The sequence below is a fragment of the Macrotis lagotis genome, chromosome 1, assembly GCF_037893015.1.
Source record: "Macrotis lagotis isolate mMagLag1 chromosome 1, bilby.v1.9.chrom.fasta, whole genome shotgun sequence".
Classification (NCBI taxonomy): Eukaryota; Metazoa; Chordata; class Mammalia; order Peramelemorphia; family Peramelidae; genus Macrotis; species Macrotis lagotis.
In genome coordinates this window covers 87,429,795-87,449,333 of record NC_133658.1, presented here as the reverse complement: position 1 = coordinate 87,449,333, position 19,539 = coordinate 87,429,795, and the positions used below count along the sequence as shown (strand labels likewise).

Below are 19,539 nucleotides of genomic sequence, written 5' to 3'. Positions count from 1 at the left end.
AGAATCCTTTTTAAAATCAAAGTAAGATTTTTGTAAATAAATAGCTTCCTCGGGGCATTTTAAACTTATTTTATTTAAATGCAACTTTTGAGTTGTGGGACATGTGGTACCTTAATACTTGATAATTTATTTTAATATATGGAAAAGATAAGAGACAGCCTCATTTAGTGGCTAGCAAGTCAGCTGTCCCACTTTTGATACATACTAACCTTTTAATGACCTATACACTAAGAGTATATATGAGTTGAAGAACATATAGATCTGCATTGGTAGAAGGCATTACCTCATTGGGGATACCAGTGAAATCAGATCTGGACCCAAAAAAGGAAGCTATGAAGGTAAAACTTGAAGTGGCTTATCCAAGTACTATTGAAATTCAGTAGCATAGAAAGAATTAGGATCCTTGTTTTCAGTGCAATTGCTTAATATCAATTTTACAGATACACATGTATATATGTTTATAAGACATAGCAAAATCTAGTTTTTCCTTTCTTTTTGGAATTCTCCCAATTTGGACAAGGTTGATTTTTTCAGATCTTGACCAAAGAAAACACTTGTTATTACCAGCATTATTTTCTGCTCCTTAATTAAATTAACTACATACATCTCATCAATGCATTTGACAAGAGCACTATTTAGCAGTTTTATAAATTGAGGTTTGTCAACATTAAATTAATTGAATTAAGATCTTGCAAGGGTTGGAAGTGGTATAATGGGGCATCTTGGTTTAAACCAAAAACAAAATTATTAGTGTATAGCCTTTTCCACAGTTACTTCTTTTTGTGAATACAGTGATTGTAGTCATAAAGTTTGAGTTATGATCTTCACAGATTGACCTGTTCCCCATAGAGAGAACCAAACTTGCCTTTATTCCTCAGGTATGTGATTGAGGATGGCAGCCCATATATGCGTTCCACAAAGCTAAGTTCAGAGGAAAGAAAAGCAAGACGCAACAGAACTGCATTTGAAGAAGTAGAGGAAGACCTACGACGTTCTCTGCACTTCTTGGATGAGAGCTCTGTCAAGGATTCAGTGCCAGATCAACAGTTAAATTTTATGCAGCTTGCAACCCGCTATCCAGGTAATATATTTTCCAGTGTTCATGAACTTGCTCTAATACTCTAAAGTTGTTTTTTTCTGATTTTTGCCTCCAACAATGATTTAGCACCAAAAATGAAAAATAAGAATCTATAACAAGTGAAGTAGAAATTAAGGAAGTTATTAGAAATTATATTCACTATATGCCAATAAAACTAACAATTGAAGCAGACTGATATTTATGGGAATGTAAAATACCCAGATTAACAGAAGAAATAGAGAATTTAAATGCCCCAAGGTCAGATTAAAAAAAATTGAGCATACCACCAGTAAATTCCCCAAAAGGGAGTGGGGGGGTGGGGAAACAAACCTTAGGACTGGTGGATTTAGAAGTGAATTCTAGCAAATACTTAAAAGAATATTTTAGTATTTCATAAATGTTTGCAAAAATAGGAAAAGGACATTTACCAGATTCTTGCTATGATATAAATATAGTCTCAATCCCTAAACCAAGAATAGATAACACAGAAACAAAACTATTCCTAATGAATCATGATGCAAAAATTAAGTAAAATATTAGCAAAGAGGTTACTTCAATATGTCAAAGGAGATTATATACTCTGTCCACCTTGTATTTAAATCAACATTTAGAGTTGGTTCAATATTAGAAAAACTATAAAAAATATAGACTATATTAAATTTTTTACAATGAGAAAAATCACATTTCAAGAAATACAAAAAATATCTTTAGATGCAACATCCTTTTTAATATATGTATGTATATATATATATATATATATATACACACACACACACACACACACAATATACATTGCCAGGCAAATGGGGTTAAGTGGCTTGCCCAAGGCCACATAGCTAGATAATTATTAAGTGTCTGAGACCAGATTTGAACCCAGGTACTCCTGACTCCAGGGCCGGTGCTTTATCCACTGCACCACCTAGCCACCCCCAAAAATATTAAAAGTATAAAAAGAAATGAATTTCCCTTAATATGGTAAATAGCATCTATTTAAAATCAAGAGGGTTAGTTAGTTGGCACTGTGGATAGAACACCAGCCCAGGAATCAGGAGGGCCCAAATTCAAATCCAGCCTTGGACACTTAATAATTACTTGACTGTCTAACCTTGGACAAGTCACTCAACCCTATTGCCTTGCAAAAACCAAAACAACAACAACAAAAAAGAGTAAAGCTAGTTTGTTCATTATCACCACTGCTTTTTATATAGTGCTAGAAATCCTAGCTGTAGTAAAAGGACAAGAAAGAAATTGAGGAAATAAGCATGGGCAAAGAAATAACAAAATTATAGTTTTTTTACAGATGATGTCATAGTTTACTAAGCCTATAACAGTTTCAGAAAAATTACAGGATGTAAAATAAATCCACATAAACTATTAGGTCCTTTAGGAAGAGGCAGAGACATTCCATTCAGAATAACTATTAAAATATTTGTCTATCTACCAAGTCCAACCAAATGGATGGTACATATGATTATACCTTAAAACACTTTTTATAAAAGTAGGCCTAGATAATTGGAGAAATATTAATTGCTTATGGGTAGAAAGAAACAATAAAGATGACAATGCAAGTGAGAAGGAAAGGGACTGGTTGTACCCCATTAGTACCAACCATCAAACTATATTAGAAAGTAGTAATCACTATAACTATTAGATATGGTTGAAAAAAGTCAACAAATGGAACAGATTAGTAGCACTGAGGATCCGAATTCAGACAGAAAGAAAAATGTTAAATTTATTATATACTCTATAAACTTTACATAATAGAGATTTGTAATTTCATGTATATAATTCTCTCTTATTTTAAAAAGTAAATATTTATTTGATGTCTAAGTTCAGAATTTTAAAAAACAAAATAAAAAATCAATTATATGAACTAACATCTCTATTCTAACTCAGAATATTCTGTGATACTGTGATGTTCCTTATTTCTATCTTAAGAAATCTATATGGGACAGCTAGGTGGCTCAGTGGATAGAGCACCAGTCCTGGAGTCAGGAGCACCTGAGTTTCAAATGTAGCCTCAGATACTTAATAATTACTTAGCTATATGACCTTGGGCAAGTCACTTAACCCCATTGTCTGGGGGGGGCAACCTCAAGAAATCTATTTGTCAGTAATGACTTACTGTTTCAAGCTGGAGGGAGAGAGAGAGAAAGATGATAGATACTATACAATATAAAAAAGTATTATAATTATATACTAGATTATAAATTTACCTTTTGTAACTATGAAAGTAAAATATTAAATATACTTATATTATGCAATATATATGTACATGTATGTGTGTGTGTGTGTGTGTGTGTGTGTGTGTGTGGTTATTCATGAACCTGATCACTTTGCTGACCAGGACTGGAATTTTGAGCTGCTATTTCTGATATGAACCACTATGCCCCCTTTATGAAATAAGATTAAAACATATTGAGATGCCAATTTGTGTCATTCTGTTGGCCTTCATTCATTTTTCAGGGTTTAATAAATCTGTAATCAAAACAATGTCAGTCATGGATCTAGAAAAGGTTAACCTTGAATTAATAGAGGCTTTACTGGAATGGATTGTGGATGGAGTACACTCATACCCACCAGGTAATTTTACTATTTGTGTTTTTTAACACATACATGTATATACACATGAGAAGAATGGCAAAAGAAGGTATAGAGTTGTAGTACAATGGGAGACAGCTGTAGAATGAATGAATGAAATTAACAGTGACCCCCAAAACATTTCTTTAGCCATTCAGTTTTGCATCTTCCTCTAATAAAATGGTTATGTGAGAGTTATTAACATACTAAATCAACTAACTTGTGTTTTAGTTATTCCTTCTGCCCATGTCTGGACTTTCTAGTGCCTAATATCTAATGCCTAATATCTGATGGCAAAGAACTAAGAGGGATCAATATTATGTTGAATGATAAGATCCCATTATCAATAGCAGCAATAAGTCCATGTTAAATACACGCCCAAAAAAAGATATTAAAAAATGGTAACAGAAACAAGCAGGTTGACTTAGTATCTAGTGCTTTACAGATAATAAAACATAATTATGATTAACAGTAAGTTTATTGACAAAACATCAATTTACAGTCTTTTAAAATTTTATTTTTTTCTTATTATTTTGTTCATTTTAATATTTGAAAACATTTGTTGATGGAAGTATTTTTAAGTAATCTAAAGTCCTGTAATTTTCAAAAATTAACTATACAATTATAGAATGAGGAAGATAAGTGTTAACATTAATATGAAAAAATATTTCAACCTTTTGTTAATTACAACATCAATATGAGTCAACAGTGTGACATGACTGCCAAAAAAAGTGGTATTTTCTGGTGGCATTAATAAAATTACAGGGCCCAGGGAAAAAGAGGTAATAGTCTCCATTATAATATACATTCATTACATCTGAAGTAATTTTTTTTTCCATTGTTATGAAAGAGGGAGGTCAGTGTTGAGGTGGAATTAGCAGAAGTGCAGGTATAACTAAAGTCTTACCTCTTATCAAAAACATTAAGAAAAATTGAATAGTAGTTGAATAGAAACTGGTCAAGGAATAGTCACACACCTAAGAGAGAATCATTGTTGCTAAGAATTAATTCTATTGTGTTTGGAGATCTTCTTGACTTTTTATTACTTTATGTTTTGATAATCCACTTTCACATTTGCTACTAGGAAGAAGTGGCAAACAAATGGTTGTTTTCTTAAGGGAAAATATTACTTAATGCTACTTTTGTATCCCAAAGTCCCTAGAAAGAAACCAGGAATGTCATAGGTGTTCTGTAAATATTTGACTGAAAGGAAAGATTGGGTAGTAGCTCCCAATCATGTTAATGTAACTTTGGGCATTACATTTTTTATGCCTGTTTTTCCAGTTATTTGTAAGAGTTAGTTTGGTGTAACAGCCTGAGTAATAGACTTGAAGTGTTTCTTGGACACTTACTGCCCCTTTACAAGTTATTAACCTATCTGGGCCCCAGCTCTTCTATAAAATGGGGGGGGGGGTTCAACTCGGTGACCTCTGCTGTCACTGTCAGGTCTTGTTAGTCAGGATGTTTTGTCCCAGGGAACATTTGTGGTTAATTGAAATCATATTTAACTATATAGATTGTTATTTAAAATTCCCAAAGCCCTTGTGAGAGAAAAGCAATCTAAAGGATACAAATATAAAATTAAAAAATGCTAATTATAATTTGTTGCTTTAAACTGATAAATTCACATTTTCTCAATACATACTGGTTTTAGCTCCTTCATATTTCATCAGAATACTTCTCATATATTTAGGTGCTGTATTAGTATTTTTACCAGGACTAGCAGAAATTAAAATGCTTTATGAACAACTACAGTCTAATCCTCTCTTCAACAATAGACGTAGTAAACGGTAAGTCCTTTGTTTTCTATCATACTGAGCCATTTCCACAACTAGATAGAATAAGGAAAAAGAGCACTAGTTCTGGAGTTAAAGATCTTAGGTTTATCTCTTGCCTCTGGTGCTGATTACCTGTCTAGTAACCTTGGATGTTTTCCAAATGGATGACTGACAATGAATCAGTTTATAAAATTAGGTTAGCCCAAATGCTAACAAGTGCTCAATCTGAAATGTGCAAATTTAGAGTTAAAGTGTTGAACAGCTAGTGAGTGAGTATCTAGCTAGGATTCCCCTGACCTTCCACCCCAAGGCCAATGGGCTTTTTCACAGAATATTTCTGCTTCCAATAAGTAGACAGATACCTAAGAAGTTCATACATTTATACCATTCTGCTATTTAGTATTTAGTCTGCCCAAATAAAGTAGAATTTGGGCACTGGGAGAAACTGAAAAAACAATCTGTGGTCCCTCTTCTTATGTCTAGGTCAATCATAGTTTTCAGCAAACATGAAAATATATTTCATGCAAGATAACTGTCCATTTCTTCTCTATGTCTGCTGAACTTATTTTAGAATCATTACAGGATTTCCTATCATTGGTCATGTTCTACCAATGTTCCAATTTGAAAATGACCCAATACATATTAAATCAACCAGAAATACTCCAAAACCTCCCCTTGTGAATTCAGAGCAGTGTGAGTGACCAGCCAAAATGAATGAATATTCAGAATGTGTCTTCTGAATTGGTTAGAGCTGAGGGGGCATTCCTGTGAATCACTTCTCCAGGGGACATCTCTCCAACTCTCCTTAGGCCATCATTTCCTCACTAGTAACCTGGACTCTACCCTGGGTCCTCTGGACTTGAAAGCTTAGGTCCAGCATTATCTTGCTTGGGGCCCTCATTGCTGTCAGGCCTACTCCACTTCCTGCTACACACATGGTTCTGCCACACACCTTTTCCCCTTTGGGTTCACCTTTATATATTATCTTCCCACATTAGAAGCTCCATGAGCCCCCTAAGGACAGGAGCTGTCTTACTTGCATTTGTTATCTTTCTAGAATTATCATAGTGCCCCATACCTAGTAAAAGCTTAATTTAATAAATACTTGTTAGTAATTCTGGGCCTAATTTCTTCATCTCCCAAATGAAAGGATTGATCCAGACAGTCTTTGAAGCTCCCCCCTTCCCCCAACTCTAAAATTTATCTTCTCCACATATCCATGTTTATAAAAGACAACTATTTGTGAAAAAAATCTTTTTATTCCAGAAAATCAGTTTCTATTTTTTTTTTTAGGTTTTTGCAAGGCAAATGGGGTTAAGTGGCTTGCCCAAGGCCACACAGCTAGGTAATTATTAAGTGTCTGAGACCAGATTTGAACCCAGGTACTCCTGACTCCAAGGCCGGTGCTTTATCCACTACACCACCTAGCTGCCCCAGTTTCTATTTTGTTAAGAAAATCTCTTTGCCCTACATATTGATTAAATCTAATTTCAGTTAACATTTTTTGCCTAGGAAACTAGATTCAGTTATAGGAGATAGAATTAAGTTTTTAGATAGATGTTTTGATGGTTATGTTTTCCTATCAACTACTATGATGATCTCATCAGCTCCTGTGGATTTAATTGCCATCATTTTGTTGCTTATTGTCAAATCTTTGTTTTTTTTTTTTGCCCCAAACTCTCTGATGACTGCCTTTCTGACATCTCATATTGGATATCCTCTAGACATTTTAAACTCAATATGTTCAAAAGAGAACTCATTACCTTTCACTTATACCCACCATCTCTCCCACCTTTCCTATTACTAAAGAAAGAAACACCATTCTCTCAATCCCTCAGACTCACAACCCAAGAGTCTCTCTGTGAGAGACAGACACACACACATATTCACACTCACTCTCTCAGCTGCTGCCAAAGCCCATTGATTTCTCCTTTGAAACTAGTTTTAAATGTGTGCCTTTCTGTCTTCTGACACTTCCACCACTGTAGTGCAAGGCCCTCATCATCTCACACCTGGAGTGTTTCAACAACCTACTAGTGGTTCAGCCTGCCTCAAGGCTCTTCCCACTCCATTGCATCCTCCATTCAGCCACTAAAGTGATTTTCTTAAATAATCCCCCTAACTCAACAAACTCCAGTGGCTTCCTATTGTTGTCAGGAGCAAATACAAAATGCTCTGTTTGTCATTCAAAGCCTTCATAACTTAGCCACCTCTTCCCTTCCCAGCCTTCTTATATCTTTTTTATTGTTGTCTGCTTGTTTCATTCAGATCCAACTTTTCTTGACTCCAGTGGTTTGCCATTTCCTTCTCCAGCTTATTTTATAGATGAGGAAACTGAGGCAAATAGATTAAGTGATTTGCCCCATTACAGCTGGTTTAAAATTCTTCATTGGATAGGTTTTAATATCTAAGGGAAAGGTCACTGGTGGATGAGTATCAGAAATGCAATATTTGTATTTCTTGAGCTTCAAACTAGTGCTATGAGGGAGAAAAATGGCTTTTGAAGTTTGATGATAGATAAGAAATACAAGGAGGGACACTTTGCTCCTTGATTTGGCAAACTTCAAAAGTATTTAGTTCACATAACTGAGGGATCAAAAAGTGCTTCTCACTCCAAGACTGGTGCTTTAAGGACAAGCTCAGAGCAAAGGGTGGAAGAACCTGTTGTGAGCTTTACATGAGAACTGTCAGAACAAGGATTAGCTTTTTCAATCCAGTGAGTTGTTCTCCTCTCTTTTCAGGTGTATCATTCTTCCACTTCATTCATCTTTATCCAGTGAAGAACAACAAGTTGTGTTTGTTAAGCCTCCTGTAGGAGTAACCAAGATCATCATTTCCACCAACATTGCAGAGACATCTATTACCATCGATGATGTTGTCTATGTAATTGATTCTGGGAAAATGAAAGAAAAGAGGTATTCTCCTTCATTGGTTTCAGGTGGGGGTTGACATGAAATGACATAAGGCAGGGTTACATGAAGGAGCCAAAGCTATGTTGGTGAGTGAATAGGACTCAGAGCAACTTTGCTCTCTCCTTGCTTTCTCTGTAGACCTCTTCTTTTCTCTGTGTAGCAGATGAAGTTATTTATGGACATATTTGTATGTCTCTTCAAAAAACTCAGCAATCTTACTGCCAAATGTTATTTTAAATATATTTCAAACCATAGGTTAAATTCATGTCTTTAAGGAAAAAAATGTGTAAAAATCTGTTTTCTCATCCAGTAATCTTGGTGGAGGGGTAACTTTTAAAGTTTAGTCAGTTCCATTCATATACTGTCAATCAATAGAATGTTTAAAATGCTACACAGAATATAAAACCATTTTACCCTTCAAACTTGGACAGAATTAGACCATGTGTAAAGAGTAAAAGAAAGTGTTTTATGTGAAGTGATTTTTAATGAGACATCTCTAACTGTGACTTCTGGAAATTTGTATTATCATTTCTTATTCATTTATGTAGAAATGATTTTTATACAGTAATGTCTAACAATAGGTGCTTCCTCGAGTTCTAACATTATATTAGCATAGAGAAAATTATATCCCTTTGCCAAAATACCCTTGTCCTTCCTTTCTATCCACAAGTGAAAACTTGATTGTCCTTTCCCAGGGTCATTCTTTTCCTTCATTGTTATAGGTATGATCCAAGCAAAGGGATGGAAAGTCTAGAGGATACATTTGTGTCTCGAGCTAATGCTCTGCAAAGAAAAGGCCGAGCAGGGCGTGTGACCTCTGGAGTCTGCTTCCATTTATTCAGTAGTTATCATTATAATCATCAGCTTTTAAAACAGCAGCTGCCAGAAATACAGAGAGTGCCACTGGAACAGCTGTGTCTCAGGTACTCCTGAATATTTGATCAGTTTTCAAGTAGTCTCAGTTTCTCCTGTCTGTCTTAGTTACATCTGTTCTTTTTCCAAAGGGAAGAAATTTTGCTTATATCAATATATAAAAATTAATTCATATGTCAGGTGCATATGCTGAAGTACATAGAAGCTCCTCCAGAAGGCTTCTGCCATATTTCTTAAGTATAAGTGACTAAGATCACTTTTTTATATAAGAAGCCCTTTTTAGGACAGACTTCATTCAAAATGATTACATTAAATGGATTAAAATAGGCCTTAAGAGGGGCAGCTAGGTGGCGCAGTGGATAGAGAACTGGCTCTGGACTCAGGAGTACCTCAATTCAAATCTGGCCTCAGACACTTAATAATTACCTAGTTGTGTGGCCTTAGGCAAGCCTCTTAACCCCATTTGCCTTGCAAAAAAAAAAAAAAACCTAAAAAAAATAGACCATAAGAAAAAAAATGAGCAAATTGAAGATTTCCATCTGAAAGTGTCAGGAATTTAAAATGTTTGGTCAGTTTGACTTAGCCTTCTAAGAATAAATCAAATCATCAGAAAGATTTTGAATACTTATTTTGAAAAAAGGTGCTTTGGACAATTCAAAAACATATGACTTTAGCTTTTTTTTTTTTTTTGCAAGGCAAATGGGGTTAAGAGGCTTGCCCAAGGCCACACAGCTAGATAATTATTAAGTGACTGAGACCGGATTTGAACCCAGATACTCCTGACTTCAAGGCCAGTGCTTTATCCACTATGCCACCTAGCTGCCCCCGTATATGACTTTAAAAGATGTTTGCCACCTACTTGGGAAGGTGAGACATAAACATGTAAAGGGTTAAAAAAATCAATAAATCATTGTTGACAGTTCATAACAGTCTGTAACCAGGTTTGGGACTGGACTTATGATTTGATCAGTATAGAGAACTTCCAGTAAAGAAATTCCTTTGACCAATGCATGTCAAGTACCTTCTCTGAAACTTAGAGTTTTAGAGAGTTGCCTAGAGCAGAAAGGAGATTGGAATCCTACTCTTTCTTAAATTAAGTCCAACTCTAACCATTAAGCAACACTGCCTCTCCATAAGGTAGAAGATGCTTAAGGTGCCATATTAGTTAGCTAGACAATAATTGCTTTAAGAGAAACATGAAAATAAGTGAAATAAGCTCCCTGTTTGTGCTCACTGTTTAGAGGCATTTGGAATGTTAAAAGGGAAGATTTGCTTCCTGTTACCTGAACTTTTCTGAAGCTTAGACAAACTCCTTTCAGGAGAACCTTTGAAATTAGTAACTTGGGGCAGTTAGGTGGCATGATGGATAAAGCACCGGCCCTGGAGTCAGGAGTACCTGGGTTCAAATCCGGTCTCAGACACTTAATAATTACCTAGCTGTGTGGTCTTGGGCAAGCCATTAAACCCCATTGCCTTGCAAAAACTAAAAAAAAAAAAATTAGTAACTTGGTCATTGAAAACTTGTGAGAAGATTTGTGATCTGAGAAACTTAAATCTTATTTTTGTTTTTAAGGAGAAAAATTATTAAATTTTCTGTGTCATCATGGCAATGGTCAGCAAAGAATTAATGAATAATTTTCTTTTCATTTTAAGAATTAAAATTTTGGAGATGTTTACTGATCACAGCCTTCAGTCTGTGTTCTCTCAGCTTATTGAGCCACCTCGAATTGAGTCTCTCCGGGCCTCTAAAGTTCGACTACAAGATTTGGGAGCTTTAACTTCAGATGAAAAGTTGACCCCCCTGGGTTATCATTTGGCTTCTTTACCTGTGGATGTGAGAATAGGGAAGCTCATGCTATTTGGTGCCATCTTCCGTTGCCTGGATCCTGCCTTAACAATTGCTGCTAGTTTGGCCTTTAAGTCCCCTTTTGTAAGTATTGTACCCTGGTCAATATTTTTCTAAAAACGACAGGATCCAAATATGTGAGTAGCTTTGAGTGGTTATAAACCTATAACTTAGATTGTTCAGTGAATACTGTTTAATGGTACAAAAACTTGTTTTGCACAGATGGAGTTTGAGGAGGGTATTCAGGATGGGTACACAGGAGGGTATTCAGATGCTAGTTATGATGGCATCAATCCATCCTTTCAAAGTTCAGCTCTACTTACTGCTCTAGTGCGAAGTGTTAGCTTTTATTCTAATACCCTTCCATTGCATATAAAAACATTTATGGTGGCAGCAGCAAACATTTAGCACCCTAGTGAGACTGACCTTTAGCTAGTCCTATATGAGGAATGCTGTTTTTCAAAATGTTAACCTTTTCTTCTTGCCTTTCATCAGTTAGAATTTGTTTTCTTATATTAGAGAATGAAAAGTAGATTAGATGCCTGATTTTTAAGATAGATAAAAGTATAAGAATAAAATAGTCCATTTAGTTTAGACTTTTTTTTTAAAAAATTGTTTTACCAGTATACTGCTTCTCCAGAACTGAGAAAAGCAATCTAAATGGAATACTACAAAAAGGAAGATGGCATCAGATTTTGAAAAAAAGAGAGAAGGATGGAGATCAGGAACCAAGGGCATTGTGAAAGTTAAAAATCATTAACATTTTATGACCATAAGAATAGGAGACTTGACTCGAGTGAGCAGATTAGCATCTGCTAAACTGAAGATATTTAAAGGGTTAGAGCATTTAGATATCATATCTTTCAGTGTGGCTGTTTTGGTGAAGTCTTGAAAGTAGAAATAAAAGATCCAGAATAGTTTATTGTGGGTGGACAGAAACACAAGGACAGATCAAAATAGAGATCACAGGAACACTCTATTTGCAATTAATCCGCCACAGAATGAGTATGCTTTGTTTTAGACTAAATGCTTTCCCAAAACACTTGGTACCCATAGTGGGATGGTGCTAGTTAAAAGCTCAAATGAAATAAGGCCCTCAAATCTTAATTTTTATTCAGGTGTCTCCCTGGGATAAAAGGGAAGAAGCAAATCAGAAAAAGCTGGAATTTGCATTAGCAAACAGTGATTATCTGGCCCTTCTTCAAGCATATAAGGTGAGTGGGGGCTGACATTTTATGAGATCTTGCGTTTAGAGCTGGTAGTGTCTATGCTGACCATAAGACAATGCACCCTGTAAATTCAGTTTGACTTTTCTTCAAATTCAGGGTTGGAGGCTATGCACCAAAGAAGGCGCACGGGCAAGTTATAATTACTGCAGAGAGAACTTCCTGTCTGGAAGAGTTCTGCAGGTGAGTGTGGCTGCCACAGGACAGCAGCTCCTTCCCTTGGCTCCAGTGAGCTGAGGCTCCGTCTTTCACTCGTGGGGGGGGTGGGGAGACTTGTTACGGCTCAGTCATGCCCTTCTCTTGAGCAGAGGAAAGGGCTATTTTTGTCCTACCCTTGGCTTAATCTGCAAATACACTCCTGGGCTGACATTATGGCAAGCCTTCTTACAAGCTCCATTATTCTCCTCCCTCTTTGCACACAGAGGTATCTGTTCCTGCATGCCTGACTTGGCTAATCTGTGATAGCATTGAAAATTGAAGAATGCATTGCCTAAATTGGTGTACAGTGTAAATGTACTAGATGTCACTGATGTTGTTGACCCATGTAAAAAGTTGTCATGCAGCAATGATGAGTGTCCATTCTCTCTTCCCTGTCTAAAGCGTGTGTTATGATGCATTCCTCACCTTCGGTTACATAGGTTTCCTCTGGTCTTTAATGTCTGCCCCTTGTTTCTAAGTCTCATGGATGTGGGCACTTCCTTGACTGAGGTGGATTGAAACCTCTCCAGGCATCAGTTGGTCATTTAGTGAGATTTTGTGCCTAGAAAACATATTCATTGCCTCGGGGCTAGCTTTCTGGGGTAGAATAAAACTAGGATGGATGTGGTGGTCAATAATTATTCATCTCAGCCCACTCAACTCCTGTTGAGAAACTAGCACAGCCAGCTGTGGTCTAGTTCCAGCATATTTAAGACTTTTTCACTTGTCTTTGACTCCAAAACCTGGGGTCCTCTCCACCCCATGAGATGAGTAATTTTTAGGTTTTGTCAGGACATATAGCTGTAGAGAAGTTTGAGTATGGCATGTGTTCCCTTATAGAGTCAGCCCCGTGCACATGAGAGTGCCAGGCAGCTGGACGGCCCAGTGGACAGAACCCTGGGCTTCCTGAGTTCAAATCCAGCTGGCCTGACACTTAATAGCTGGAAGGCCCTGGGCAAGCCCCTTCACCCTGTTGGACTCAGTTTCCTCATCTGTAAAATGAGCTGGAGAAGGAAATAGCAACACTCCAGTATCTCTCCCCGCACCAAAAGAAATCCAACATGGAACCCTGAAGAGTTGGACATAATTCAAATGGCCTAATGGCAACCAAAAAAGCCTTTAAAAATAAAATCTGACCTTGAAGCAGGTATGTGTAGAAACCTTTCTTATTTCCTGACTTAACTTTTCTAGGTGACAGGAAAACACCTGGAAGAGAGTTTGAGTAGTGCTAATTTGTTTTCATTTCTATTATCATTTTCATCTACTCTGTAAAAGCTACCTACAACTAAACAAGATGTAGAAGAAATGTATTGAGCTTCCCTGTCCACACATTTATACTCAGCTATAAAGAAAAGGCCCCAAAATAAAAGCATTTCATCATCTTCTTTTCCTCTTGTCCCAAGTCACATAACATATGCCCAGAGGAAACAGAAAACAGGAAGGTGGAAAATGGGGGGCAGGTTGGTGCTTTGCATCCATTCTAAGCATGCAGTGAAGGAGCAAGGCATAAGTAAGGACAGGATTGAAAACTTGAGATATTCTCAGAACCTTCCAACTTGGGCCTTCAAACTAAATACTAAAGTTATAATACAGTGTGAATCCCAGCAAATCTTTGAAACTGGGCCTATGTAAATATTCAAATTAAAATGCAAATATATGGAAAACTGTATGTGGAACATCTCTTCTACTCTTCCTCTTTATTAGCTACTACAGACAAGACTTGATTTATCTTGGTAACTCATAGATGCTGTTTTTCATGCCAAATACAATAATAAAACCATGCATGTAACTTCTGGTATGTGTCTTCTAGTGATTATTGATACCTGCACACATCCATTGGTGCAGATTGTAACTCCACAGTTTTAAGCTTGTCTTTGTCCTTCCTTCCTTAGGAAATCGCCAGCCTTAAACGACAGTTCACTGAATTGTTATCAGATATAGGGTTTGTGAAAGAAGGGTTGAGAGCAAGAGATATTGAGAAGAGATGGTCTCAGGGTGGAGATGGTGTATTGGATGCCACAGGAGAAGAGGTAAAAATAAAAATATCATTTTCTCCTCAATTACAGAGAAAATGAATGGTGACTTTTATACAAATAGTTCACTAAGATTCTTCATTACTTTTCCACCTTGGATTCTTAGTCCTTTCCATAACAGAGAGAGCTGTTATTCATGGAGCAGAAATGGCTATTTTGATTTCCTACTGATCCTTCCCAAACCAACAAGGTCTATGAAGGATCATTCACAACAATGCACATCCAAAACATTGTGATTTTATTCTTCTAAAGGACAACCTTCTTTGTGACAGAAGATGTGTTCTTCCTCAGATTATCCCTTGTATCATTTTGTTCCAAATGTTACCAGATATTTTGTAAAGAAGAACATTCATGAAAAAATCTTCTACTCCCCATTCCACTCCATTTCCACTGGCTTTATAAATAAAATATAATATACTTAATCTACAACTACTTCATAGATGTTCACAAAGTTCCTTCAGCTCTTTGGAGTAGACCTGGTATGAATATAATGTGGACACCCTTGTATCTCATTTGTAACAAAGAATGAATTTTTATTTTTACTAGGAGAAAAAAATTTTTTTTTTAAAAAACCTGGATGGTAAATTAAATATATTAAGAAATGTCAGGGCGGCTAGGTGGCGCAGTGGATAGAGCACCAGTCCTGGAGTCAGGAGTACCTGAGTTAAAATCTAGCCTCAGACACTTAATAATTACCTAGCTGTGTGGCCTTGGGCAAACCACTTAACCCCATTTGCCTTGCAAAAACCTAAAAAAAAAAAGTGTCCTATCAATCAAGCAAAACATAAAAAGATAAACAGGAAAGAAAAGATGTAAGTTATTCAATCAGGTCAAACTGCTTATATCCCTACACAGGATGATACTTGAAACTCTGAAGAACTGTTTATTGGGGGAGTATTCAGAGACTGAAATTATAAGCTGACTTTGATGGAATGATATTAAAGAAAATTAAGGGTGAGAAAACGAATTGCACTGGGAGAAGAATAAAGAGGGAGCTAGGAGGGGTAGATTGGATCACATGAAGAGACACCAAAGACCTGTTAATGTGGAGGGAAAGAAGGGAGTGGAGTGAGCATTCCTGAACTTTACTCATTGAATTTGACTCAGAGAGAGAATAAATACTCAGTTGGGAATTAAAATACACATGTGTCATATGTATATATCTCCATAAATATCTGCATGTGCATGCATGCACATGTGTGCCCTGGAGGGGAGGGAGCTGATGGAAGAGTAGCAGATGGAGGAGGCAGTGGTCTGAAGCAAAAGTGTCATATCGTAGGCCTAAGCAGCCAAGACTTTTAACAGATGTTTTCTATTTTTCCTAATTTTCTGATCATTAAAGAAAAACCTATCAGCTAGCTGTTCTCTAGAGCTGATCAATTTAATCATGTATTTCTTCTACAGGCAAACTCAAATGCTGAGAATACCAAGCTGATATCGGCAATCTTATGTGCTGCTCTGTATCCAAATGTAGTCCAGGTAACAGAATATTTTCTGGTTTATTGCCTACTAATTTCTAAAAGATTTTACTGTATGAGAGAGCATGTCTGAGATGTTCATTATACAACTTAGAAGTATTCCATTAAAAATTAGCATACTTTAAAAAAATTAGCAAACTTTTTAGACTTTTCTGAAACAATCTTTGAATGACGTGAAATAATCCTTTAATCCTTCTTACTAGAATTGACATAAATATCATTAGATCAACCAGCTTTTTTCCTTAGATGTCAAAGCAGATTCCATAGCCCAACAAAGAATGCTACATGTATATTTGGACCCACTATGAGAACCTTCATCCTTTTTGATTAATTCTGCTTTAGAGTAAAAGTATCCATTAGACTTGGCTTAGTAGTGGCAAGACTGCCTTCTGTTGGAATAGGTAGTCTTTGGGGGGAGTGCCTGGCATACTTGGCATTCTGGACACTTGAACCTCAGCCTGGTTCTTGGACTTTCAAACCAAGTGCTAGAACTCCATCTGCTCATTTCAGATATAAAGAGAATTTTCAGCTTATTGTTCAAATCCTCAGCTATTTCTCAGAGTGTTACACATGTGATTCAATTATTGATAACTTCTCAGATCACTATGGATATGCTATTGAAATCTACATTAAAAAGTCATTTGGAAATATTTTTCTAAGATCCTGAATAAAATTCAGTATTTACAACAACAATCTGATGTTTTTTTAGAGACTGCACTGGACAGTTCAGTGCAAGAGGATAATCACAACCATCATCTCTTTAATGTATCATCTCATCTCCTCACTTCTTTCTTTTATGACTTAGGTGAAAAGAAATAAAATGTAGGTATAACTATTAGTACAGTCACAAAGGTGTGATATAAATTAACTGAGAAAGGAGGGGGACAGAAGAGGAACAGGAATCCTCAAATGAAGCTATATTTATTGCCCATGAATACACCTTCTAAAACAAAAATTTAAATTATGCATTTAGTTTTACTTGTCATTTAGGTGAAAACTCCAGAAGGGAAATATCAAAAGACCAGTAGAGGAGCTGTTAGAATGCAACCCAAAGTGGATGAGTTGAAGTTTGTCACCAAGAATGATGGTTATGTCCACATTCACCCTTCTTCAGTGAACTATCAGGTCAGTATCACAGGGTCTAGTCTTGTTTCTGCCCAATAACATAGAGCACAAAGTAGAAGCAACTTCACTATTTCTGAGACCTTTTCCACTCCAAGAAAACTCAAAGCACAAGACAGCTTTCATATGCAATATGACCTTTCTACTGAGGTGTTGTTCAAAGCAGATTTACAGTCCAATAATGTCCAAATGACTGAGGACATGTGATATGATTATATTACCAAATATTTGCATAAATAGAAATTTTAAGAGTTCTTGCTTAGAGATCAAAAACTACTCCTGATTTTCTGCCTAGAGATCAAATCAGTCTTCTACTTTTCCTTTCTCTTCTTGCATTTGTGCTGCACACAGTAGTAGCTACTCTAGGATTACTGACTATCTGGCTTTTAATGTTAATGAATCTCGTTCTATTTGAGTTTCATAGAGATGGTGAGTTGAATGGAAGGAGTTAAAGTAGATTCTTAAGGGACTGGATGTTATAGTGTAGGAAGAATTAGGGGACTAGCCTTATCAAGGTAGAATAATGAAGGTGGTTTGGAGAACCCCTGAGTGGAGGGTCAGGGGAGGACATATTGGTGACTGGGAACTAAAAAAGGCCTGGCTAATTGGGTAGGCCATGAGATAATCTTAATTGCGCTGAGTTCACTGAAGCAGAGACTAGATACCAGTGACCTCATTGATGCCACTTGGGGCTTATGTTTCAGATGAGACACTTTGATAGCCCCTACCTGGTGTACCATGAGAAGATCAAGACCAGTCGAGTTTTCATCCGAGACTGCAGCATGGTGTCTGTGTACCCACTGCTCTTGTTTGGTGGAGGCCAAGTGAATGTTCGGCTTCAAAGGGGAGAATTTATTGTCTCCCTGGATGATGGTTGGATTCGTTTTGCAGCTGCCTCCCATCAGGTAATGAGATAAATTATGAGATGTTAAACACTTTGTCAGCAGAGGCTTTGATAATGTGAAGTTATATAAGACTTTCCTTTAGGTTCAAAGGGTAACAGCTTACTGAGAATTTAAGGGTTATAGTTCTGAGTTCTATGCTGAAATTATCATCCTTTTTTGGGTTATTTTTTTTTTGCAAGGCAGTAGGGTTAAGTGACTTGCCCAAGATCATACAGCTAGGTAATTATTAAGTGTCTGAGGTCGGCGTCAATGTTCTATTCACTATGCCACCTAACTGCCCCATCATCCTTTTTTGAAAAAAATTATTTTCAGCATTCTTTTTTTTTTTAATTTGAATTCCAAATTTTCTCCTTCCCTCCAACCTTCAGCCCTTCTTGGGGAAGGCAAGCAATATATCAACTGTGCATGTGAAATTATGCAAAATATTTCCATGTTAGCCACATAATATGAAAGAAGCAACAAAAAGTGAGAAAATTATACTTCAGTTTGCACTTAGTGATCATTAGTTCTCTTTCTGGAGGTAGATAGCATTTTTCCTCATTAATTCCTTTAGAATTGTCTTGGATCAGTGTATTAATCCTAGCAGCTAAGTTTTTCACAGGTGATCATCATTACAATATTGATGTTATTGTGTACAATGATCTCCTGGTTCTGTTCATTTTATTTTGTATCATTTTATATAGGTCTTCTTGGTTTTTCTGAAACTATCTCTTTGTCATTTCTTATAGAAAATGATATTCTGTCACAATTATATACCACAGCTTGTTCCATCATTCCCCAATTGATGGCATCCCCTTGATTTCCAGTTTTTTTGGCCACTACAAAAAAATGTGCTATAAATATTTTTGTACATATAGGTCTTTTTCCTTTTTCTTTGGTCTTTTGAGCATAGAGTCAGTAATGTTTCTGGGTCAAAGGGGAGGTACAATTTTATATAAACAGCCCTTCTAGCATGGTTTCAAAGTGTTCTCCAAACTGTTAGATCAGTGCACAACTCCACTAGCAGTTCATTAATGTACCTATTTTCCCACATCTCCAGGATTGGTTGTTTCTGGAGCTAGTATCTTTCTTAAATAAGAGTTTTCAGTTTTCTATTTTATATATTCTATAAGACAAATATTTAATCTAAGGTCAACTTACTACCCTGCCAACCCAAAATGCTTCTTGCCTATACTATAAATTGAAATAAAATCAGAATGTAAATTTACTGCTGAAAAAGTTACAATGTAGCTCAGAACCAAATAAAAATTACTATTATCTGCTTTGACTTAATTTCATTGCTTCTCTCCATTAGTGCAGGTAATGACTATGGTTAAGTTTGGAAAATACAGTATAATAGTCACATTTCTAAGGGGTTAATTCTTTATGTTAATGCCATAAAAGGCCTGCAATAAGCCACATGTGAATTGTTTACATTTTACAAAATGAAGGTGCTACTTTTCTTTTTTGATTAGAATAAGAAAACTAGATATTTTTGTCTTTGTTGGGCTAGTGCATTTTCCTTTAATGA

At 36.2% G+C, this 19,539-nt stretch overlaps 1 protein-coding gene across 9 annotated transcripts in view; it reads left to right on the top strand.

The window, feature by feature from the left end:
• The window catches only part of DHX57 (DExH-box helicase 57), a 79,848-nt gene that overhangs the window by 47,728 nt on the left and 12,581 nt on the right, over nucleotides 1–19,539 (top strand). For all 9 annotated transcript variants that reach the window (XR_012472014.1, XR_012472012.1, XR_012472013.1 and 6 more), the window contains exons 12-23: nucleotides 879–1,081; nucleotides 3,545–3,661; nucleotides 5,352–5,448; nucleotides 8,178–8,351; nucleotides 9,071–9,271; nucleotides 10,875–11,151; nucleotides 12,186–12,281; nucleotides 12,393–12,476; nucleotides 14,384–14,521; nucleotides 15,929–16,003; nucleotides 16,993–17,127; nucleotides 17,829–18,029. Coding sequence is in view for 2 of the 9 variants with exons in the window: in XM_074204119.1 (XP_074060220.1) it covers nucleotides 879–1,081; nucleotides 3,545–3,661; nucleotides 5,352–5,448; nucleotides 8,178–8,351; nucleotides 9,071–9,271; nucleotides 10,875–11,151; nucleotides 12,186–12,281; nucleotides 12,393–12,476; nucleotides 14,384–14,521; nucleotides 15,929–16,003; nucleotides 16,993–17,127; nucleotides 17,829–18,029 (1,798 nt within the window). In the remaining 7 variants the exon portion in view is untranslated. The remainder of the gene's footprint in view (nucleotides 1–878; nucleotides 1,082–3,544; nucleotides 3,662–5,351; nucleotides 5,449–8,177; nucleotides 8,352–9,070; nucleotides 9,272–10,874; nucleotides 11,152–12,185; nucleotides 12,282–12,392; nucleotides 12,477–14,383; nucleotides 14,522–15,928; nucleotides 16,004–16,992; nucleotides 17,128–17,828; nucleotides 18,030–19,539) is intronic.